The 25,958-nt window shown below is 31.6% G+C and overlaps 3 protein-coding genes across 3 annotated transcripts; 2 read left to right on the top strand and 1 right to left on the bottom strand.

The window, feature by feature from the left end:
• Positions 1–10,409: 10,409 nt before the first annotated feature.
• Positions 10,410–12,688, top strand: LOC105176368 (DELLA protein GAI). The gene has a single exon (XM_011099149.3). It carries the CDS (start codon positions 10,716–10,718, stop codon positions 12,411–12,413), a length of 1,698 nt encoding a protein of 565 aa, XP_011097451.1. The 5' UTR covers positions 10,410–10,715; the 3' UTR covers positions 12,414–12,688.
• An 8,104-nt stretch (positions 12,689–20,792) lies between these two features.
• LOC105176367 (geranylgeranyl pyrophosphate synthase 7, chloroplastic-like) lies at positions 20,793–21,959 on the top strand. Its single transcript, XM_011099148.3, has one exon. The coding sequence runs from the start codon at positions 20,793–20,795 to the stop codon at positions 21,825–21,827; it is 1,035 nt and encodes a 344-aa protein (XP_011097450.3). The 3' UTR covers positions 21,828–21,959.
• Positions 21,960–22,125: 166 nt separating this feature from the next.
• Positions 22,126–25,750, bottom strand: DHAR3 (dehydroascorbate reductase 1). Its single transcript, XM_011099147.3, has 6 exons — positions 25,375–25,750; positions 24,896–24,986; positions 24,643–24,786; positions 23,465–23,582; positions 22,733–22,873; positions 22,126–22,480 (listed from the first exon to the last, which is right to left on the bottom strand). Exons 1-6 carry the CDS (start codon positions 25,601–25,603, stop codon positions 22,394–22,396), a joined length of 810 nt encoding a protein of 269 aa, XP_011097449.1. The 5' UTR covers positions 25,604–25,750; the 3' UTR covers positions 22,126–22,393.
• Positions 25,751–25,958: the final 208 nt, after the last annotated feature.

The raw sequence follows: 25,958 nt of genomic DNA, 5'->3' as shown, positions 1-25,958 counted from the left end.
GCCTTTGAAATACCAAAGACATATATATGTATATATATATATTATGAGGATAGTGAGGTGGTAAACGAAATCCCATCAAGACTTGGAATATTTTTGACTTTGGGTTTATATTAGGTATGTATTTAGGATGTCTGAATTCGCAGTTTGAAACACGTTTTATTCATATTAATTTCTGTAATATATAGCAAAATTAATACACAAAAAAGAGAGAATTGTGTAGAAATTTTTTACCTAAATTAGATTTTGTCGAATCAAACCAATCATAGAACAATTGTGCTGGTACACTCGATCGATCACTTTTCTTGAACTATATATCGATTAGACGATAAATATATTACAATTGTTGTATAATTAATTTAAATCCGATGAATTGTGTATATATATACACGTAGGTAGCAGACATTGAGGAATTTGATTTTTCTCGGAAGATTAGTGAGTTTAATGTTAATTTGGTGTAAATAATGTTGTAAGTGGAATAGAAGTCTAAGAAAGCACCAAATTTGTCAAATGTTATCTGGAAGTCTGCCTATTGGTGGAATTTGGGTTGCTGTTTAGGCGAGTTGGGCGGATTAACTTCGGCAGCGTCCCAGTTAATTATTTCTCCTCAATATATTTATATATATATAAACCTTATCTTTCCAGAAGGAAAATTGTTTATTGTAAGAATATATAATTTTATCCAAAATTGTTTTAAGAATATATATTTCACTATTCTCTAAGTAGACTAAATATTGAATTTTATACAAATTAATAAAAAGTAAAAATGTTTAGGAATTTACTTTTTATTTTTCATTCAAGATTTAATTTAATATCATATTCCACGTCCACATTATACAGAAAGGAGAGTATTACAAGTCAAGGCATGAACAATGTTTTCTTTTCATCAGTTCGTGAAGTACATTAGTAGTTATTTCTTAATAATAAAATTTACTATTTAAACAAGATTTAATACACCAAGTACTTCTAACATTCTTAATTGATGACGGACATCCATAAATAGGTTTTTTTTTCACTATTGTGATCAATTTTGTGTTTTCTTGATTTTATAAATTATATATATATGATATTATATACAATTGGATCATAATAAAAAAAATATCATATTTTCCTAAAAAAAAAATGTTGTAAGAATATTTTCATCTTTCAAATAGATCGAGGCTTTTGCATAAAGAAAGAGTAGGTGTTATAATAATCCATGAAGTGAAATTTATAAATTTTAATTATTGAAAATTCATTGATTTTATTTTAAAAGAATTAATTAACTTTCACATATTTGAAATTTGAATAAAAATATAATTTTTAATCATAATTAAATTAAATCCGTGCAGAGCACAGGTTATATTCTAGCTGTGATATATTCATAGGTACATCAAAATTTATGATTTCGTATTTAATTACCTAAATTTCCATGTTTGCAGTCAACTTACAATATTTCTTCTCGAAAATTGGCTGCTAATAATTAACATTAATTTTATTTAACCCTTGACTCAATAAACTGATTTTCCGACAATGGAAAAAGGGACTCCCGTTTCCTCGGGAGCTCTGTTTCCACTCTTATAATTTTCTCTTTGTAATAAAAACATGTTTTCAAAATGTACCAAAACATGTGTGGCAGACTTTCTTTACCCAAAAAACAAAAAAACAAGAGAGAGAATTTAAGGTCATGTCATTGAAATTGACACCATTTTTCCAAATTAAAATTGGACGATGATTAGTCAGAATTGAAATAGTGAGAGTCGTGAGAATGATTACTTGTTAAATTATTTTTTCAATTAAATCCATTTAGAACAACTTAAACTATATATTATTAATTGAAATAAATCAATTATAATAATTCCTGTTGAATATCAATATTTAACAAAAATCATTAAAATTAATCATAGCTATAGTATCAAATAAATTAAATCTAACCAATCAAAAATATCAATTTCTAACAAAAATTATTAACATTAATCATACCCTAATTTAATAATATCAAATAAATTAAATCGAACCAACACCTACTATGCAATAAAAACAACATCTCAAGCATAAGACGGGGTTCAAACCGCCAACTAAACTAAGCCTTATTGACTAGGACAATATTTTTAAAAGAAAAGTAATCTGGGCTTAGGGAAAAAAAAGGAATAATTTCTACTTACTCAGTTTTTTAATTAAAGAACATATCTCGTCAATTATAATTATTAGAATTTAATTATTATATTTTAATCTTTTATTAAAATTATTTTACGTGTCGAATACGACTGCAGTTATTACACTTTTATTTTTCTGTCTATATACATTCTAAAATATCATTTCCATTTCTTCAAAATTACTTTACACTCACTATTTTTAAGGGGGGAAAAACACTAAAATATTGATAAAATGATCGGACGGCTAACAATATATCTGACTGGATATATACAAATCAACGGATAAAATTGAAGTGATACACAACTATTGAAATAGAAGGGAAGCTGATCTCGCCTTCCTCCACATGTTTTGGATGGTGAAGGGACGTGCATCTCTCAAATTCAAGAAATACAATGATTCAAACTTGATCAACTCTGACTTCTATACAATTGAGGGTAAATTACAATCAATTTTTATAGAATTTGGCATAATTACGAATATTTTTTTATTATTTGTAAAATTGTTAAATTTTCTCTAATTTAATTAACTGCCGTCAAACAATTACCTCAATCCGATAGGTTTTCATCTATTTTTTATGGTGAATTGATCAAAATATCCTTATGGAATAAAAATTATAAATTTTTTTTATTTTTTATTTATTTTATTTTTTATGGACTAAGTAGGTATTTTTTTTATAATTTTTAAAATTCTTTCATCCACACCGTTTGATTTTTTATAAGTTTTTAATTTTTTTAAAAAATAAAAAAAATACAGTAAGGGCAAAGTTGACAATTTCATATCTCCATTCAAGAATTACATAATTTCATCGAATATTAGGAGGATATTTGTAATTTTTTAAACAATGAGGGGGTATTCATAATTATGACAAACTTTAGGGGAGGTCATTGTAATTTGTCCTATAATTTATGTATTAATTAAAATAAGTTTTACTCAAATAAATTATATGATGAATAGTGAATTATTCTTGTTATATTATATGATTAGTATACAATTTAAATAAAGCAGTTAATTATATGATAAGTATGGTGGATATTGTGTGTGAGCTGTATTTATTATTATATCTCAACATAATTTATCAAAATGCATTAGTAATTGATACATCGTGAATCATTTTTTTCTAAAGCCCAAACGCGTGAAAATGTATGAGGGTAATTTGAAAAAAGATTTATTTGACTTGCAATAAGCAGTAATAAGTCAATTAGGTGTAAGTATAGATTTTTTTTTCTGATTTTCTTTGTGAATATAAGCAAATTCGGTTAATTTTGACTAATGGAGGGACTTATTTGTCAGACGGAAACAAACCTCAGGAGTGCTAGATGTAATTTTTCAAACCACATGAAATCTACGTATAATTACACCAAATCTCAGGGAAGGAGAATCTAATTATCCCTTATTATAATTCGCCAGCATTAAATATATTTGGTTTGCATTACCTTATCTCGATTTTGAGCTGATTTAGCTTAGACCTTTCAGCAAGTCTAACGATTATCTATTCTAAGATTCCAAACTCCTCGATCTTAGACCCCGATAAAGAATTATATTTATAAATTTACTATTTTACCCTTTCGTTGGAATAACAAGTTGATCGCTATAAGCTACTTTTGGATTAACAAAAGGTAGGGACGTTTTGGTACCGTGGGTACCTTTTTCTAAATGTGTGTTATTGCCTGATTGGTAATTGGTTGGGAACTAATCGAATAATGCAAATTATCCCAAAAGTGCACCCATGCATGCACAAAGGTGGTTGCCGGCACGAGAGTGCGCGTTCACCCAAAAGGATTTGAAAATAATAATAATAATTTAGAAATAAAGAATAATGAAGATTTTTTAATATTTCAAGAAAATAAAGTATATATAATGGAGTTTGAATCGATTAAATTTCAATGATAGCTGAAGAGTTTGTTCGAGTCTCAATAAATGAAAACAAAATATAAAAATGCAAAATTAACAATTATCCGAGGTCCGACTCGTTATCCAAATAAAATTATACTTTTAGTCCTCAATTTTAAAAAAAAATTTAAAATAATCGCAAATTTGAGAAAATTCGACACATTTAATTTTATGATCATATTTTCGTAAAAAAATAGACGGCTAAGGACACATTCAATGCACGTGTTCGTTAGCTTGACTACTCACAAAATGATGGACATGCACATTGCATGTGTTCTTACCGTATATTTTTTAACAGAAACTTAGATATAGAACTAAAAGCGTCGAGTTTTTTAATTTTGGAATTTCATAAAGCATAGAAATAAATGCATTCAATTTTCTCAATTTTAACCATTTTGAAAATCCCGTAAAACAGATAACGAAAGGTATTAATTTCCCCTATCCTATAAAATTAAAAATATAATTTTACCCGTTATCACTGAGACCAAAGCTACGTCCTAACTAGATATATCGAAAAATGAATGTCGGGCCAGCAGAAAACTAAAGCTAATTAGACTCCGAGTCTAAAATTCTTAAATAATTATTTATTTTTATGATTAAATCGATAATAATCTGAGAAAAAAGGGATTATTCAGGACAGTCTGATCAATGACGTTGCAGTTTCTTAGCTTTTCACGAATATTGAGTTATAAAAAATCCATAATTAATAGTCAAAAGTCGTGAATTAAAATACCGTACAGGTTATTAACCTAATAATGTGGTGAACTAACAGGTCTTGATTCAGATGGAGTGGACCAACAACATTTTAGGCCACTACATAAAGTTATTAACCTAGACCCCCCAAATTTTGTTCATCTAGTGCTAATTGAACCAATAATTAATATACGTGTAATATAATTATGTGATTGACAATTTTAGTCTTTTATTAAGATCAGGTAACAATCCCAAGGCGTCCGTAAGGGGTATGAGGGAATCTATATGATGATGGAGATCCTAGGCACTTTAATGGGCAGCGAAGACTACGAGACGGCGGCCATCGCTCTACCAAAGTCTAACAGGAAATAAGACAACTCAAGGATCAAATCAAAGGGAAACTCCCGGAGAAGAGACCATGAGAACATTTCCGAGCCCTGTGGTTTAATAGTTTAAATTTATAAGTACGAAAAAACACTTAAGAATGTTAAATGATGAGCAAAATTGAATATTAATGTAAATTATTTTGCTAAGATCAGCATTTTTCGTTTAAATCATAACGAAAAAGGTTAGGTGTAAATAATTTTTTTTTAAATGTTAAATATAATCTCAAATTTTTTGGGGAAAATATAATTTCATACTTTGAAAAGAGGGCTAAAAGTAATTTAGCCTAAATTGAATCCTGAAAAGTACAATTGACTCAATCTTATCATATGATTGTCAAAAATCCCATCATAGGGGCTGAGAGATTTGTTAAAATTTAAATGGTCAAAATTGAGCAATCACAAACAAAAGAGAGGATAAGAATTGTGGAAAGGCAGGTTGTACTTGGTGTAGTGTTTTAGGGTGGGGCTTTCATGAATACCTATTCACTACTTGATACACTGCACACATTGTACCATTTCATTTAAGAAGTGGATATGCATATATAGACATGGATAATGTTGGATTCTCAGTGTAATGCCATTGGGTAGAATGCAGCTCAAATTTTATGATTATCCACATTTCTATGTTTTTTTGGGATAATTGTACTCTCTCACGAGATTTAGTATAATTATACGTAAATTCTTTATAATTCAAAAAATTATATTTCACACTCCTGCCATTTGCTTTGGTCTAATAAATAAGTTATTTTGTTAGTCAGAATTCATCAAATTTGTTGATATTAGTAAAAAAAATCTATATTGACTTAATACTGATTTATTACAGGTCAAATAAGTTTTTTTATGATCAAATTACCCTCGTACGTTTAATGCATGTGAGGAGGTAATATCTTTACCGTTGTAAGAATAGTTTAATCGAAAAAAAATTGTTTAACCTGCAATAAATTTGTAATAAGTTAATTGCGGGTAAATATTAATTTTAATTTAATTTTTTTGTTGATATCAATAAATTCAATGAATTTTGACTAGTGGGTGGACTTATTTGTTAGACGGAAGCAAACCTCAAGAGTGTTAGATGTAATTTCTCAAACCATGAGGAATTTCTGTATACTTACACCAAATCTCAAGAAATGAGAGTGTTGATATTACCGCTCTCGCCCAACACCGCCCCCCTTCCCAACAATTATTTTTTTCAAAGATGAAGTGGATCTCAAAAATAAAAGGTAGAATCTGTAATTTTGCATCCACAGGTTAGAAGAAAGGAAAAATGAACAATCTCATGTAAGGAAGGAGATGGAAGTGAGATACATATCTCCATTTTTTCAAAAAGAAAAATAATGTTTCAATGGAGGAAATTAATTGCAAACCAAGGGCATACTTGACATGACACCCATAGAGTTTGGCCTATATATATAGGCACTAATTCGATTTTGGTCCTTAATGTTTTGCGTCTTTGATATTGATTTCTAAAGATTTCATTTTTTTATAAAATTGATCTGGCCGTTAGTTTAACCAATCCAAATGGACAGCTATCTCTCGTGCAAATTGAATTGAAAGGAAAAATTGGCCTTTGCTCCCTTCCATATATACGACTGACGATTGATCAGTTTGAAAAAAATAAAATAAAATAAAAGGAGAGTGCAACCTCTTCTACTGAAAATCATGGCAAGTCAAAGAGTAGTAACTAATGTCAAGAAATGGGCCAAAAATTTCAAAGTTGATTATACATGTATACTATTTCTGAATTTTAACTCTTAATTTATATATATATAGTAGAAAAATAAATATAAGTGTGAAAGGTGTGCTGACGAATTAGTGCGTAGGACATGATTGTGAAGTTTAATGAAACCCATGCATGAAATTTCAACTGCTACATAATAATTTCTTCATTATTATATCTCAAACTTGTAATTTAAATCATTTAATGACATATAAAAAATAGAGATAATTACACTTTTTTTTCTCCTAAAATTTAGTATAATTACATATAAATTTTTTGTGATTGGAAATTACATGTAGCACATCTGAGATTTGCTTTTGTCTAACAAATAAATCCCTTTGTTAGTCAAAATTTACTAAATTTGTTAATATTAACAAATATATATATATAAACTGATATTTATTCTCGATTGACATATTACAGGTCAAACAATTTTTTTCCAACTGTACTACCCTTATAACGGTGAAAAACATGTATTAACGCGTAAAGACGTGTGAGGGTAATTTAGTCAAAAATTATTTAACCTGTAATAGATCAGTAATAAGCCAATCAGGGGTAAAATGTATATATATATATATATATATATATTGTTAATATCAATAAATTTGGTGAATTTTGACTAACAAGACACTTATTTGTTAACAGAAGTAAATCTAAAGGGTACTAGATATAATTTTTCAATCACACAAAGTTTGTGTAATTATACCAAATTTTAGGAAAAGAAGATAATTATCCCAATAAAATATGTATAATTATGTTTCCAAGATAATCTGAATTTCAGGGCATTACGCGCATATACCAACTTTGAGTGACGTTGCATGAGACTGGTCTTGTTAGATCTGCAAGAAAACAAGATCCCTGCATGAATTTCAAGTAAAAAACAATCATATTATCCCCCAATTTATCAGGATGGTTACATAATTTATTATGAAATAATTGAATATATATTGAAATAATTAATTTTTGAGCAGGTGATTTTAGGGGGGGGGGGGGGGGAGTTATTATAATAATGTTTGGATTCATAATTTTATAATTAATTATAAAAATATAAACTATAGTTAAATTTTAAAATTTAACTTTATTCTTAAATTAACTTAAAAATGTTAATAATATTTGATGAACATAATAAGAAATTCTAGTTTTTATCACAATGTGATTTGATGAAATTTAATCTAAAAGTTAACTATATAAGAAATTATGTTTGTACTCAAGTTACAAGTTTAGTCCTGTTCAATTGTAAGCCCAAACGGGCACTATGAAAAATAAAAGAAAAAAATACAAGCAATCCTCTTATCATATTGCAAATGAATAAAATACTCCGAAAAAATAAATAGTAATTTACATTCCTATACTTTTTAAATACGATAATTTACTCCCCTATGATTTCTAAAATAAAGCAATTTACCTCCCTGTATAAGGAGGTAAATTGCTTCATTTTAAAAAGTACACGAGGGTAAATTGCTATATTATTTTTATAGGGGGTAATGTGCTCATTTTCAATATCACATGGGAATAAATTGCTATTCACCAAAAAAAATAAAAATGTTCACCATAAAAAATAAGTGAATTATACTTAACCTCCTTTTCAAAATGTGAACTTGACACTCTACTCCTAACAAAATTTTCAACTTTTAACTTTCAAACGAATAACTAAAACTAGTACCATACACTGTCCACAATCAACCCATGAACATACTAAAATTTTGAGTCAAACACCTAAATCAAGTATCATAAACCATCCACCATCATCTTATAATAAATCCTCCAACACATTGAAAAATGAGGATAGTCATGAATCAAGTACTATAGATTGTTCATCGTCAGCCTACTATAAGCCCACCAACGTATTAAAAATTGATTGCCCAGACACTGAATTAAGTATTATGAGTCAGCTAGCATTAATCTATAATAATCTCATAGAAAAATGACGAACTCTATATTTTTAACAAAATTTTCAACTTCTAACTTTCAAACGAAAAACTAATTTGGTTTTATTTCGAAAAGTAAATTTCCAGTTAACACTATTCTAAACTTATTATAAACTTTTTTGTTTAGTCAAATTTCATTGAAAATGCACATTTTTAATGTAACGGCTTAGTTTACTGAAAATACACTTCTCAAATCATCCTTCTACCGAAAAAGAGAAAATTAAAAATAATATTATCATAACATAGGAATGATTTTTTATATTAAAAATTTTATAGGGGGATTTTTTATATTTGATATATCACAGGAGGTCAAAATGAATTTATCCCCATTAAAAATACTGAAAACTGAAAATAAAAATAAAAATAAAAATAAAACCAACCCTCCCCCCCCCCCCCCCACCCATATTAAATGATTTAATTAGTATACTATGATATTGGTGAGAATAGTGAAATTTGGAACACATCAAAAAGTTCCCTCTTCCGAATCTCTTTATTTAGCGAAACAAAAACTACAAGAGATGAAAGGCGTACAACTGCGAAAGACGTACCAATCCCTTTATAAACAATGTGGACATCATTCGTTTCAATTATTAGTAGAGAAAGGACCACTTTTAACAATGCACAAATTTTAGGCTGTGTTTGAATTGAAAACTTTGTTAGAGTTTAACAAAAACAAGTTAAAATGGAAGCTTTCAATGACTCCTACATTTGGATAAATTCAAATCCATATAAAATACTATATATATATATATATATATGAAATGATAATACACACATTATTATTTTGAGATTACCTGGATAAATGTTAGAAATGTAAATTTGTTTGAATTTGATTTGTTATATAAATATTTCGTAGGTATTCTATTTTAATATATACTATAATATTATTCTTATCGTTTAAAAAGTCAACATGATATGACAACATGTCGTGTTATGTTCTATGTATAGCTCAAGACATTAGCAATGATGATGTTTAGAAGTTGAAATAGTATAAAACTAAAAATTGGCTTTTCAAAATAAAACCAAACACCCTATTTTGCATTATTTTTTTTATGATTATGGTACATTAGAAAAAAATTACTATTGGGCTATAATATTAATGATTATGGTTAAATCCTGATGAATAGTTATTATTAACCACGATCAAACAAAATAGATGCAAAAAAAAATAAATTTTGCACCATAAAAATAAATTATTTGTCACAGCTAAGAGTTATGATAAAAGTATTTATCATGGCAGATGTTTTAGCCATCCTTACAGAAACTATAACCAACAACCATCGAGTGGTAGTGATCAATGCTTATTTATTATAATTATTTATATTAACTATAACAGTTAACCATAACTGAATATTATATTACTTGGAGTAGTATAAATATTAATTTACCTTGATTATTATAATATAAAAAATAATTCATTTTCTTGTAGTATCATATAATTGTTCAATTACTGTCGAAGAGCATTTGTGTTATAATTTCTATAAAATAATTGAAAAAAAAACGTACAAATTCAATGTTATCAACAATAAATCAAGAACATTAATATTCAAATTTTGTTTTAATTTATTTTATTTTATTCATAAATTAGAGTAGCATTTATGTTGATGTCCCATGATGAAAGAAATAATAAAAAAATAAAACACAAGGGGAAGAAAATGAAAACCCCCCACCATTATTATGGCTAGGTTTCTTCTCTTCCTTATCTCCTCTCTGTTCCGCTCTTGAAGCTCGCGCCATCTTCACAAGCCCTTTTCATCACTCTCCCTCTCTTCTATTTTAGTACTAATCTACTGTACAAAAATTCAAATTTAACTCACGAAAAATGACGCAAAAAACCAAGCAAATCCATGACTTTCAAGATTCAACTCACCCACTTGCAATGATCCATGTTTCTTGAAACAATTGCCCACAAGAAATAGAGTACAGGAAGAACCCTCTTGCTGAGACAAGGAACGAAGAATTTTGAAAATGAAAAGAGATCGTGATCGTGGAAAGACAGACGCGGCGGCGGCAGCAGGGAAAGCGAAGATGTGGGCGGAGCAGCAGCCGGATGCGGGTATGGATGAACTATTCGCTGTTTTGGGATACAAAGTGAAGTCTTCGGACATGGCGGATGTTGCAGAGAAGCTGGAACAGTTGGAGATGGCGATGGGCTCCACCGCGGAAGATGGTTCTTCTGTCCTCTCCACGGATACTGTTCATTACAACCCGTCTGATCTTTCCGGGTGGGTCGAGAGCATGCTGACGGAGCTCAGCAGCTCCGGTGGCTACGACTTGGGTCCGAACCCAATTGGAATTTCAGGTGAATCTTCCGGCAATCTTATTAGCTTTTCAAATGATGATGACTTGAGAGCAATTCCTGGTGGGGCTGTTTTTGGTGACAGAAAGAAGGAGACGTTTGATGACTCCGAGAGTAGTAGTAAGAGGTTGAAAACGAAATCTTTTGCTGGATCTGAAATTTTTCATGAAAATGGTTCTCTGTCCGTGGCGGCGGCGGAGGAGGAGGAGGAGGCGCGCCCCGTGGTGCTGGTGGATTCGCAGGAGGTGGGAGTGAGACTCGTCCACACTTTAATGGCCTGCGCGGAGGCTGTTCAGCAAGAAAACATGAAAATGGCGGATGCGCTGGTGAAGCACGTCGGGATTTTAGCTGTTTCTCAAGTCGGAGCGATGAGGAAAGTTGCCACCTATTTTGCGGAGGCTCTGGCCCGAAAAATTTACAAGATTTACCCGCAGGATTCTCTTGAATCATCGTATTCCGATGTTCTGCAGATGCATTTCTACGAGACGTGCCCGTACCTCAAATTCGCGCACTTCACTGCGAATCAGGCGATACTGGAGGCTTTTTCCGGAGCAACAAGAGTTCATGTTGTGGATTTCAGCTTGAAACAAGGGATGCAATGGCCGGCTTTGATGCAGGCTCTCGCTCTGCGCCCTGGAGGCCCGCCGGCGTTTAGGCTTACTGGTGTCGGGCCGCCGCAGCCTGATAACACCGACGCTTTGCAGCAGGTCGGGTGGAAATTAGCTCAATTGGCGGAGACAATTGGGGTGGAATTCGAGTTCCGTGGCTTTGTAGCCAATTCTTTGGCGGATATTGATGCAAATATGCTGGGTATCAGGTCCGGGAATGTGGAGGCTGTTGCTGTGAATTCCGTGTTCGAGCTTCACCGGCTGTTATCCAGGCCCGGAGCAATAGAAAAAGTCCTGAATTCAATCAAGGCAATAAACCCGAAAATCGTGACGATCGTGGAGCAGGAGGCGGACCACAATGGGAATAATTTCTTGGAACGGTTTAACGAAGCGTTGCACTACTACTCCACCATGTTCGACTCGCTGGAGAGCTCCGGGCCGACGCAGCCCGACAGCCAGGACTTGGCTATGACGGAGGTGTACTTAGGGAGGCAGATATGCAACGTGGTAGCGTGTGAAGGGGCGGAGCGGGTGGAGCGACACGAGACGCTGGCACGGTGGCGGCGGAGGATGGAGTCTGCAGGGTTCAGCCCGGCCCACTTGGGATCGAACGCGTTCAAGCAGGCCAGCATGCTGTTGGCGCTCTTTGCCGGCGGAGATGGGTACAGGGTAGAGGAAAATGAGGGGTGTTTGATGCTGGGGTGGCACACTCGGCCGCTTATCGCCACCTCCGCGTGGCGGCTCACGGCGGCAGAGTAGGGTGGTGAATCAAGTCGGGCTTTCTACTGAGTTGTGGGCGGGCTCAGAACGCGCTGACTGCCACCACAACCACACGTACGTAGTGGTTGGGTTGAGAATGAAATGAGGGGAGACACAGATTGAGAGAGACAGGCCCGAAAATGAGTCAAATCCTGTCTTTTCACTAAGTCAGCTTTTCCATTTTTATTAAATTTCCACAGTTTCTTTAAAAAGTTCTTGTAATAGTTTTTTTTTTAATTTTTTTTATTAAGAATCTGTTTTACCTTTTTAGGCTATGTATCTCTTGGTTTTCATCTTTCCCTTTTTTTTTTTTTTTAACTTGTATAAATTTTTCTTTAAATAATATAATTTTTATATACATAATGCATATATATTATATAGAAAAAATACATAATTTTTTTTATTTTTTATAAAATTATAACTACATTCTCTAAGATTATAATTATAATTATAACTATATCCTCTATTTACAAGTAAAATTGATATAAATATTTTTTAAAAAATATTACACAAACACCCTTCAAAAGGCGCAGCCTTAGCTTTACAAAAATCATTAACTTTATGGATGGGCGGAACTAGAAAATATTTTAATTTAATTTTCTCACTCTTAAGTGGCAAAAACTCTTTAGTGGGATTATATTTGGTTATATCAAATTAATCACATTTTAAATATAATTATATTTATTGCATAATCACTCGATCGATTATATGAAAGTGTAATGTATTTATTATATAATTAATTTTTGATATAACTGATTTCAACAAATTGGATTCTCCTTGTAGTATGCCACATGAAACTTAGTTTTATTCGTGCTCATATTTGATCGGAGAGTGACTCAACCAATTTCATGATTATTGGTATAATATTTATCATATAATTAATTTAATTTATTCTGAATTTAATAAATATTTTCCTAATGGAAAATCAAGGCAAAAACAAACTTATCTTTATTCAACTTTACTTATTTTCTACCAATTTAAAAAAAATATAAAATATAAAAAATTTAGATTAATATTCTACTTACTCGAAGATCCAAACCCACAAGTGTAATAATTTATACAGTTCAACGAGAGTGATCAATCAAATACTAAGTAGGATTTAGGCCACACATCCAAAAGGTTGTCGATTCGAGTTCCAAGCATTTGATACTAGTAGACTCAAGTCGGAATGTTGAGGCAACACAATCAAAAAGTTGTGAATTCTGATCCATGAATGTAGGTATCTAGTCTATTTTCATAATAGTTTCTTGTGTTTTTTGTTTTCTTTTAATATATTCGTTGATTTGGAATTATCAATTAATTAAGTTAATTTTTGAATTTAAATATATTGAATGATATAATTAATCGAATCATATAAATTTCTTTCTTAAAGTTAATTATGCTCATTGAGTAGAGATCAAATATTACTAATTTCAGGATTTTCTTGAAAAATTTTCAATCATTGTAGTGCTGCTGGATTTCGATAAATATCAATTACATCAATCAATAAATTCAAATTCAATACATAATTAATTTAAATCAACGATTAAATTGAAACAAGATAAATTAACAATAAATTATTTTAAAAATAAACATATACTCATATTCGTAGACTCGAAACCTTACCAGTCCAGCAAGATTTTATATTACACCTCCATTGCTTGTCCAAATCACTTATCTGTCTTCCTAGGGAATCATGTCGTGGATTCTAAGGAAAGGGATCTTCACCCTGGCTGTCCTTAGCGATTAATCCAAAATTATCTGAATTAATTAATTAGAATTTTAATATAAAAAACGATTATCTCTTTCAGTCACTGGCCTGCAATTGGTACTATTTTTTGTTAATATGCACATTTGAGCATCTAAAGCCTGCACATAAGGATAAATTTCATGTAATAATTGTCCCAAAAAATTTCAAAAAACAACAAAAACGCATTTTGGGTCTATCGATTGATTGCCCGTCGTTGATTTGAACCAGTACGATAACTTACGGAACTAGAAGAAATATAACATTTAACTATAATAAATTATCATAATTAGTAATAAATAATTATAGTAAGTATTCATTGATCAAGATCACGCAACGATTGTTGTCTATGATTTTTGCGAATATGGATAAAAAAGTCATTGCACATCTATTTTTTATATGGCACTATAATCATGACAACAAATATTTTTCATAGTAAATAAATTAAATTTTTGCATCGATTTTATATTCATAATTGATAATAGTTATTTACACGCCCTGTTGTCCATAACCATTAAAAATGTAGGTAGGGCTGAGAAAATAATCAGACTATTCAATACTCGATTGAAATCGACCAATAAAAACTCATTTAGATAGAATTGTTAAATTTTACAAACCAAACTTGAACAAAAAGTTTTGCTCGGTAAACTTTTGAGCTCGGCTCGAGCTCGAAGCGATTAGTGCAAAAATAGTAAAATATACTTAAAAATATCAAACCAACTTCAAACACAATCTTTGAAGCTCGATAATAATTCAAACAAGCTGAAAAATAATATGTTTGGTTCAGTCGAATCATTTACCATCCTAAATATAGGCAATAGTAATTTCTTTTTTCTAGTGCAAGGTCTTGATTTCGAATTTTATGAATATATAGATATTAATATTCTTTTTAGTTTGATTACATTTAATTGTTTTTTATGATTAAACTCCTTAACATTTTATTATGTTATAGTGATGACCTAATTTATTATTTTCTAACTTTTTTTGAGTAAATTGATTTTAATTACATCATACTTAAAATATTTAATATGCACTAATTTTTAATATTAAATATATATAATTCGAACTCATAATGGAATCCCACCTCGCTTACTAAAATGGGCCCCGTTGGTGTAATTTTATATTTCATATTCAATCAATTTTGAAAAAATCTCCAAAGGGTATTATGATAGGATTAAGCCGTCAAATGATGCTACTTTTGAGTTGATTAAGACATTTTTCCCAACTCTATTTAAGCTGATTATGACAATTAACTGCTAATTTTATTGGATGATATAATACTGCATAAAATTTCAATTTCTTTGCTAATTAATAATAATAATTAAAAAAAAAGCACTAATGATTTATCGAAAAATTAGAAAAACATCCTATCATTGACACAATAACACTACGTAAATTAAAGGGTTTTAATGTAATTTATCTCATATGATATTATAAATGAGCAAATTATTCTCTTATAAAAAAAACAGTAATTTATCCCGTGTTTTTTTAAAATACCCCCAGTTTCCTGGACAGGGGATAAATTACTTCATTTAAAAAAAATATAGGGGGTAAATTGCTAATTTTTTTCATAAAGGGGTGATTTGCACCTTTACAATATCACAGGGGGTAAATTGTATTTTTTCCTAACTAAAGGGATAATTACACTTTCATTCTTTAAGATTTGATCTAATTACACGCACATCTTATGTGATGTAAAAGATTATATCTAGTACCACTAAGTGTGTTCGTTTAACAAATAAATTCCTTTATTAGTAAAAAATTATCAATTTGCTAGTGTTAGCAAAAAAAAATAGAATGAAGAAATGTATATTTACCACCGATTGACTCACTTATTGCAGGTTTAATAAGTATTTGCTAACCAAAATACCCTTGTAAGGGTGAAGATAACATGCATAATTGTGTGAAGATGTATGAACATAGTTTGGTTAGAAATGATTTGTTAGACCTGCAATAGGTAAGTAATAAGTCAATCAGGTATAAATATAGATTTTTATTGAACTTTTTTACATGTGGGTACTAAATATAATTTTTTAAATTATAAGAGATCTACGTGTAGTTAAACTAAACCTCAGAAGCGAGCAGCTTAACTATCCGTAGACTAAAATAATTGAGCACTTTATAGACCAGCCGGTTTTGAGAATACCTATTATATACCAAATGGAATCCACAGCAACATCTGCCTTCAATACAATTTTACGAAACTTTTTGCATCATTTTTACCGATTAAAAAAGAAATATATTAATTTAACACCACTAAGAATATAAAATACAATTCATGGACTAACTAATTCAAAAGTATTCTTAATTTTCACAGAAAAATTCATACAAAATTAAAAAAAAATAAGCATTCTTGAAAACTGAAAATTGAAGTTGGAAACAAAACCAAAAAAGCCTTAACAAAAACAACCCATCAAAGAGGCAATGTATGATGTAGATTTCTCAAAAATGAACAGACATGATGAGGACACGCATTTAATAGGATCTTGGGACAGTGAACCCAAGATCAACCCATGTGCATCATGTTCGACTGCATGCAATTATTTGTCCAAAACAACAACTTGAAACCTGGAAAAAGCATTGTTCCCATTTCTTGCTTCTAACAACTTTGGGGACCCCAAAAGATTAGGACACATATTTATGTGCTGTCCAGGCAAACAGGAATAGTCCCTCTTGCCCACAACAACAGTTTTCTGCCTGCCCTAAACCAGATCCCACATGCCTATTTCCATCTGATATTGGACATGAGGGCTCCTATAAACTTTTCCAATCAAATCCATCAATATATGTTTTCTTACAATTAAATTTAGAAATAATTATATTTATGCCCCTAATTTATAGATTATTTATATAAATTATTCTTGCTTTTTCTATAATAATATAAATTAACCACTCCTGGCAGTTAAAAAAGCAGAGGTGCTTGTGTAATGGTGTTAACGTTTTTGGGGGTGTAAGTATAATTTTTTCAAAAGTATGGATGCTTTGTGTAAATGAAGTTAGACATTTTTAATGGGTGTAAAAAAGCAGAGGTATTTGTGTAATGATGTTAATATTTCTGGAGGTGTAAGTATAATTCTTCAAATCTTAAAGTAAATCTTAATATTAAATCATTACACAAATAAATCTTAAAGAAATATTATACTTTTTAAGTATTTTTAATTTTTCAAAAGTATGGATAATTTATGTAAATAAACTATAGGTCATGGGGGTAGGTATAATTATCCTTATATATATATATAGATATATATATATGTGTGTGTGTGTGTGCGCAACAAAATACTGAGTGGTAGCTTGAAAATGATCGCTAAGAACATATATTAAGTACTAAAAATTTTATTTTGTTAAAATAATAAATTTTCATAAACTTAATGATTATAAAAAATATATTTAAATTATTTATGGTGGTAAATCATCAGTTGTTAATAATAAAAAATATAATATTAATAATAAAATATTAAGTGATAATTTTATAGTTGTGGCAAAAAATATATATATTAAGTGACAATAAGTAATATCTTGTCACGGTATTATTATGAGTGCACGACTTTTTGTCATTATTTTTTATTAATAAAAACTTTTATAAAATAATAATATCTATTAGAATCATGAATTACATTACCTTGCTTTTTTTTTTTTGGGGGGGGGGGGGGGGAGGGGTAGTGTATATAATTTATATAATTAAAACAATAACATTTTTAATATAATTAACTGTGTGTGGGCAAACTTAATTTCGATAAAAAAAAAATTCTCTTTTTTAAGAGTTCGTAATGTAATTAGATGAATTTAGACAGTCGCTGGATTTAAATTTTGGGTTTGCAAGAGGGGAAATTCTTATTCAAACTCAACAAATTGAAACTAATCACACCTCAAAGTACAGTATAGGGTAAATTACAATCACCATGTTTGGTCTCATATTTTTACATTTTTCGAGATAAAATAAAATGTATTCGATGTTTGTTTTTGTGTTTTTTACACTTTATTTGTGTGTTTTTTTAAAATTTTTCAACTGTCTATATAATATAAAAGAGACATGATTTGACAATGAACAGTATTTTTAGACTCCAAAAAATACAACATTAAACATACAATATTTATATATAAAATAATATATAAAAGAGATATGATTTAACAATGAACAGTGATTTTTATCTGTCAAATCCCAAGATCAAACATACACCACTTATTTTAAAATATTTTTGCCTCTCTCTATCTTCAAAACACCAAAACAAAACACTTAAAACACAAATCCAAATACTAGGAAGGAGTTTTTCTTGAAATTTGACATAGTTACGAATGTCATCTTATTATTTGAAAAAACCATCAATGCCCCCTGATATTTGATGAAATTATGTAATTTTTAAATGGAGTTTAGAATTGTCAGCTTTGCGCTTGTTGGATTTTTTCTTTTAAAAAAAAAAGATTGAAATTGAAAAAATATCAAATAAGATGGATTGGAGAAATTAAAAAAATTGTAAAAAAAATATCCATTTAGTCATAAAAATATTTCAAAAAAAATTAAAAATAAGTAAAAATAATAATTTGTAGTCCACACTGCATTTTGGTCAGCTCACTATAAAAATAGATGAAAACTTAAAAAACAGTAATAGATTGGGCTAATTGTTCGACATGCGTTAATATCAATAGAATGAGTAATTTTCCATATAATAAAGAAGAATTCATAATTATAGATAATGCCAAAGTAGACTGGAATTTAGGGTTTATAAAGTTTTGGGACTTTTCCCACAGGAATCTGTTCATCTTGGATACTATATATTCTATTCCACCAGCATTTGAGAAAGACATATCAATATGTCAGGTGGTCCAATTTTGCATCTCCATCGCTAAATATTATTAGAGAATTGATGGGCTCTACATCATTCCATGCATTAATGTCTAATTTCAACATTAAATAATTCTCTTTGTCTTAATCCATAAATTGTCTATATTCTTAGGGCTAATTTTACCGTCCTCTCCTCAAATTTGATGTAATTACATGTAAATCTTTCGTGATTTTGACAAATTATATATAGTATTTTTTATATTTATTTCTGTCTAATAAATAGATCCCCCAATAGTCCAATTTACTGAATTTGTTGATATTAGCAAAAAACTTGGATGAAAATCCATATTTAGCCATGATTAACTTATTGTTGATTTATTGCAAGAACATTAAGATGATCTTTGTAATAGTTTAATTGAAATACTTGTATACTAAAATTAAATTTGAAAATAGTGTTTGTGATTTATAGTTTATGCATTTTGAATTTTTTAGACTAAGCTCATTTAAATTAAAAGTTATAAGCTTTTACTCACCAATTTTTGTAGTTTATTGGTAAAATTGTACATGTTTATTTATTTATTTTCAACACTTCAATTTTAATTTTTTTTCACTTTTTATTTTTATTTTCAAACACTTCAAATTTTTATTATAATTAAACTTATAACTTGTTCCCGTCGTAGAAACGGAAGTTATTGCAAACTCTCCCAAAGTTGAGTTTGAGCTCAACTCGATAGTTTTTGTACGAACTAGATTTAGATGATTGCATATATATTATCAAATATGAAACAGTAAATTCCAAATTGAATTATGGATAATTATATATACACCTCTTGATTTATGGTCTATTTATATAAATCATCCATGTCTGTTGAAAATTTACACGCACATCCACCAAAAATATCAACGTCATTACACAAATTAATTTTGAAAAATTACACATCCACCCCCAAAAAATCAACGTCATTACACAAACTATCCATATTTTTTAGTTGGCATGGGTAGTTTATGTAATTACTCGAAAAATAATAATAATTTGTGTAAATAAACGATAGATCAGGATGTGTAAATGTAATTATCCATTTAAATTACGAAAGATGCACTTAGACTTGAGTTAGGGGTGTCTGCAAAGACTTATTTTAAATATTTATCAGCTTATTTATTAAAAATAAACAAAAATAAGTACTTGTAACTAAAAAATATACTTTTGAACCACTTAAATTAAGCTTTTGCTATAAGCATCTCTCCATTAACGTTTGCATCCTCTTTGTGAAATTGTAAAACCTTTGAAGTTTGTATTAACCATTTCATCCTTAAACGCTCCAACTTTAATTTATTTCTCTAGAGTCTCGATTCCTCAACTTTTCTTCGCAAATACTCTCAATTCTTATTACAACTAAATTTATAATTTTTCAAATAACTTTTTTTCTACTACAAAGTACAAGTTTTTACGAACACCCCTTTAAGCTTTGCATTATAAGCATTTAATCAATCAACTTGCCAAATGGTACTGATATTGTTACTTGATTGATCATTTATCTTGAACTATACTAATAAGTATAATACACTCATCATATAATTTTAATACGTTCTAATCAAAGCCTATCCATACTAAAAATTCCCAGTTAAAACATAGGAAGTATCTCAAATTTTGAGAGTAGAGTCCGATGCAAGTCTAATGGCATAACCCTAAAGCATATAACTAGAGAACAAAACAGCATCTTAAGTAAGCAAACACACACACACACACACATATATATATATATATATATATATTTGTATGTGCCAGAACAAAACAGCATCTTAAGTAAGCAAACACACACACATACATATATATATATGTATTTGTATGTGCCCTTACTTCACAAGTGAAAGTATGGCAACTCTAGCAACAATCCCTTGTAATAAAACTTCGTCCCTCCAAAAACACTTGTCCATTTTCCACCACCCTAACTGCAAGATTATCTGCAATGCCGCAAACACATCCATTTCTCTTCCCCTCAGCCCACAAACCAATCGCCTCCCCAACTTCCATTTTCAAGAATACATGAAAACAAAAGCAAATAAGATAAACATAGTCCTAGATGCATCAGTCCCACTCCAAAACCCCATCAAGATCCATGAATCCATCAGATACTCCCTGCTCGCCGGTGGCAAACGCGTCCGGCCGATTCTTTGCCTTGCCGCCTGTGAGCTCGTTGGAGGGCATGAGGACACGGCCATCCCCATGGCTTGTGCGGTTGAGATGATCCACACGATGTCGCTCATCCACGACGACCTCCCGTGCATGGATGATGATGATTTACGACGAGGCAAGCCGACGAACCACAAGGCTTTTGGCGAAGAAACAGCAATCCTTGCCGGTGACGCCCTATTGTCCCTTGCATTTGAACATGTTGCTACCAAGACTACAAATGTGGCGCCTCAGAGAGTGGTTCAGGCCATTGCGGAGTTGGGTTCAGCCATCGGGACAGAAGGGCTCGTTGCTGGGCAGATGGTGGACATATTGAGTGCGGGAAAGGAGGTGAGTTTGGATGAGTTGGAGTATATTCATGTGCACAAGACATCTAAGCTTCTTGAGGCTGCTGTGGTTTGTGGCGCAATCATAGGTGGAGGAGACGGAATAGTTGTTGAGAGACTAAGGAAGTATGCAAGATGTATAGGGCTGCTTTTTCAGGTGGTGGATGATATCTTGGACGTCACAAAGTCGTCGAAGGAGCTGGGGAAGACAGCCGGAAAAGACTTGGCGAGCCACAAGGCAACATATCCAAGGCTGATGGGACTGGGGAAGGCCAAGGAGTTTGCCCAACAACTGGTGGGTAACGCCGTGGAGGAGCTGCGCCACTTTGATGCTTCGAGGGCAGCACCATTGTATCATTTGGCTGGTTACATAGCTTCCCGCCAGAACTAATCTATGATTGCTGGGTAGATAGATACTTGCTGAAATTCTAAAGAATGATAATTTGCAATATTTCTTTACTGCATCTTAGAAATGGAAAATTTCAGGCGATGTGAATAGCATCTTTGGTGAAACTTTTATGAATCGAGACAGTTCTTTCAACACCATTGGATTTGAATGCTACAATGTTATTTGACTATTTTTCGAAAATCAGAGGTGACAGAAAGAGGATGAACCCAAAGAAACCAACAGTAACAATCAAAAGCAGTAAAAGACTGATCAAAATTTTCTTCTAGCTATTACCAGGTCATACTGCTGAAAGGGTTGCACACCCTCAAACTCATTTGAAATTTACCAAAAATATTTTCATGTCATATTTTTGTACATTAATACACTAATTTCATTTAAGTTTTGCAAACATCAAAATTCCTACACCACAAGGTGGAAACTAGACATGTTTCAACTTGAACTCAGAGAGTACGATGTTATGTAACAGTGAACAACCTGTCCAACATGTATGTTGGGATACAACCAGAAGCCGCCAAAAAGTGCTGACTGCTGATGACTGTAGTGATGCCTCAACCTTCCACTTTCGACCGCCAACCCTCAATCACATCTTCCCGCAGAGCTCGTGTCTTGATGAAAGAATCCATGGAGAATATAGTCTGAACATCAAAGCCAAACAAGGTTCACAGCATCAACGTTTCAATTACATAGATATGACAAATGTATTGATGGACATATATATATATATGTATATTCTGTATATATTGGGATTTTCATTTCAAAGTCTGTAATGATAAGCATTAGTCGTTGTTTGGATGAGTATGATATATCAAACATGTTAGTGATTAACATGTTAAAGCAATAAATACGCCTGAGAGGCCACAAAGCAACTTGGTGCATATTAACCATACCTCCATATATGACTTCACATAGGTTAGTGAATCTGGGATAGACCAGTTCTTATAGTGTCCCAGAGCGATTTCTAGATGGTAGAGCTTAGGTGCAAGGGACAAATCTGCTGCAGATATCACTTTCCCATTGATAAATGGCCCCTATATGTGGAAGATTCAAAGGAACGAAGAATGTTAAGCACAATCTTGGATAAAAATGTCACCTAGATTTAATTTCCCTCGTCTGCCACTCTATCATCAAAGAATCAATTCATCCATAATGCCCTAATTGTAAGTATTAGGATGAAAAACGTCAAACAGAAAGTCATTTCACAGGGAATTCCATGAGTGACAAACATTAAGGTGCTAATAAAGCTAGTAAGAAACTGCATACAGTTCTTAATCCACTGGTGAAGTACGCAACTAAAACTGGAAATTGACAACAGAACAAGGAAATTAGAGATTTACAAATCTATTGCACATGAAAAAGGTTAGGAGTCATATATAAGAAGAGGCTCGTCCCGTTGAATCATCGAAAGGCTTTAGGCAAACCCTATTAAAGAAGTGGCGTACAGAAACTATCTGAACATCCTGTTCTTGTTCAAAGGCCACTCTACTATTTTCCGCATTCCATAAGCAGTTGTAACTAGATACATGACCATAATAATGGTTTTATGCCTTTGCTAACTATTAACATAGAAAAAGTAGTTGAGTCTTACACAACACAGACGCAACTAGAAATAGATAGCTCACATTTTCTTGAAGATAATCGTTGAAAGCAGTCAGCTCATTGAGTAATGCCTGCTCTGTTCCGTCATTGGAGTCTTTGCTTTTAAGAAACCCAATAAATGTGGAAAAAATCTTCGAACCACTACAAGTCGATCATAAAATAATATGAAAAGCTGTCGTCAAATATCCAATGAAATTCACATAATTTGTTAGAAGTTATTGATTACAGAGCAAAGTCTATATGTGCATCCATTAAGTCAGCATCATCACCAAATGACAACAGTTTCATTAACCCTGATAGACACAGTGACACAGCCATTGCTACAGACTCTAATTAATTCAAAAATGAGAATTGTGGATTTCTTTGTTTAACTCTATAATGATAATTGCAAAAAGTGCATGAATGGAGTTGGTTCCTCACAGTGCTCACACATGTTTGCCTTGGTGTAAAATTCAAAAATTTCCTGCATTGTGATGATGTGAAAGGTGCAAACTTTTGACACACGAAACTCAAGATTAGGTCATTGCCAACATGTGTTATAAAACAGTTACTCTTAAAATCAAGCCAAGTTGTGATCCTTGATAACAACACGCTGACTGAAATTGCTATTATAAATAATCTTGATCTAGGTGTAAGCATGACACTGCAATTTAATTGTAGGTGACAGGTTGGAGTGGCATCAAACAACGGACACTACACTCTAATAACCAGTACAGAGAAACCACCATAGTATCTAAAATCAGTCAACTAATCAAGCATGGTAAAAGCTATCGAGCATGACAGTGAAGACAATATAGGTACATTGAGAACTATTTACGAAATCCTTTTCTTTTTCTTATTTAAAGACAACTAAAATCCGGTATAAAATCATTCAAATGTCTACAATCTAGAAGAGCAACATGTCTGCAATTCACATGTGGGAACCTTTCTGAATTAGTTTGAAACTGTCCGAAAAACTTCAACCATGCTAGGAAACTCACATGGAGAAGTTTCAGGAATCAGCCTAGTTCCGCGTACTATCAAACTTGCAGGAGAAGTGTCAGGAATCAGCTAAGCATAAAACCTCTAGCTAATAAGGAACAAGGACGACAAGAAGCAATTGTACTCACACAAGTAATCCATCTTTACAATTACATCCTCCATTCAGAAAAAACAAAGAATACATAAGAAGCAAAAGAGTTAAGCACATTATGTATCATACACTGAAGCTTTCTCCGGTGGCGTTGCAAGTGGTGGATCAGGGAATTTTTCTTCCAGCGCCTGCGTTATAACATCAGAATCCGGAATCCACTTCTCGTCAAGCTTTATCAAGGGAACTTTACCCTCTGGACTTATGCTCAAGAACCTAAACATTATGAAGTACATAACAAAAGAAGCACAAATTCAAAATAAAATGTACTCTGTCTATATAACAAAATAATGAGCGCAAAATTAAACAGCACGGGATCCATTACCATTCAGGTTTGTTCTTCAAATCAACCAACTTCAAGTCATATGGAAGGTGCTTTTCCTCCAATGTAAGCAAAACTCTTTGCGTGAAGGGACCTGAAAACACAGTTTAGAGCTTAGATACAGCAGAAAACGAAAAGAAACAACCCCAAAACACATACCTGAAAAGGGCTGGGATGATAATTGAAGGGAAAAACTTAGGGAAAAAACAAAGTTGGTTTCTTTCTCATCAACAACCAATTACTCACAAAACCCATGACTAACATACACCAATTCTGAATTAATTATCTCTCGATTCTAAACCACATATCCTTATATTACCAAAACAGCAAACACCAAAAGGAATTCTTGATCATCATTTCTTCTATGCACCGAAAAAAAAAAAAAGAACAATCTTTATCTTCAAACAAAACCAAACTCTTTGGTGAATTCCTAGGACCCTTTAAAAAAACAGGACAATTTGGAGAAGACTAAAATCACTTACAGTCGCCAAGCTTGTTGGGAGTAGTGAGGGACTCCTTGGCGCAGACCTCAAGCGGGTCCGATGCTTTCGAGCACATTGCCATGCCCAGCCCGTTTTTAGGCCGTTTACCGAATCCGGGCACGGTTATCCTGGTGGTGAAATACCTCCGGGTGGGACGAGGGCGTAAAGCAAGGTGTTTAATGGTAGTAGAGAGTGCGGCTGCCGGTGGTGTGATTTTCGCAGTCGACATGTTCTGGAATTCTTGTTTCCTTTTTATCCTTCACTTTTCAGTTTTTGTTATGAATTGAAACGTCAAGAAGAGCGTAGAGTGACGTATGTGTGGCTGTGGCAAGGACTTGCTCGAAAACTCTATCTTCCTCTTCTGAAAACCTTCTGACCAATACGAAGGAGATCTCTCTAATTTATATTGGGAATAAATTACAAAAAACAATAATAAATTAAACAGTAGTAACGAGAAATGGAAAACAAAAACTGAAGTTAAAGTGTTTTAAAAATTACTTAATATTTATAATTTTATTAAAATGTTGGAAAAGTTTATAGGGAGCTATTTTTAATTTTTAACTTTTAACTTTTAACTATATTGT

Source organism: Sesamum indicum, linkage group LG13, assembly GCF_026168435.1.
Source record: "Sesamum indicum cultivar Baizhima isolate 11 linkage group LG13, ASM2616843v1, whole genome shotgun sequence".
Classification (NCBI taxonomy): domain Eukaryota; kingdom Viridiplantae; phylum Streptophyta; class Magnoliopsida; order Lamiales; family Pedaliaceae; genus Sesamum; species Sesamum indicum.
Note: the sequence above shows the minus strand (reverse complement) of the source record. Positions and strands in the feature narration are given on the sequence as shown.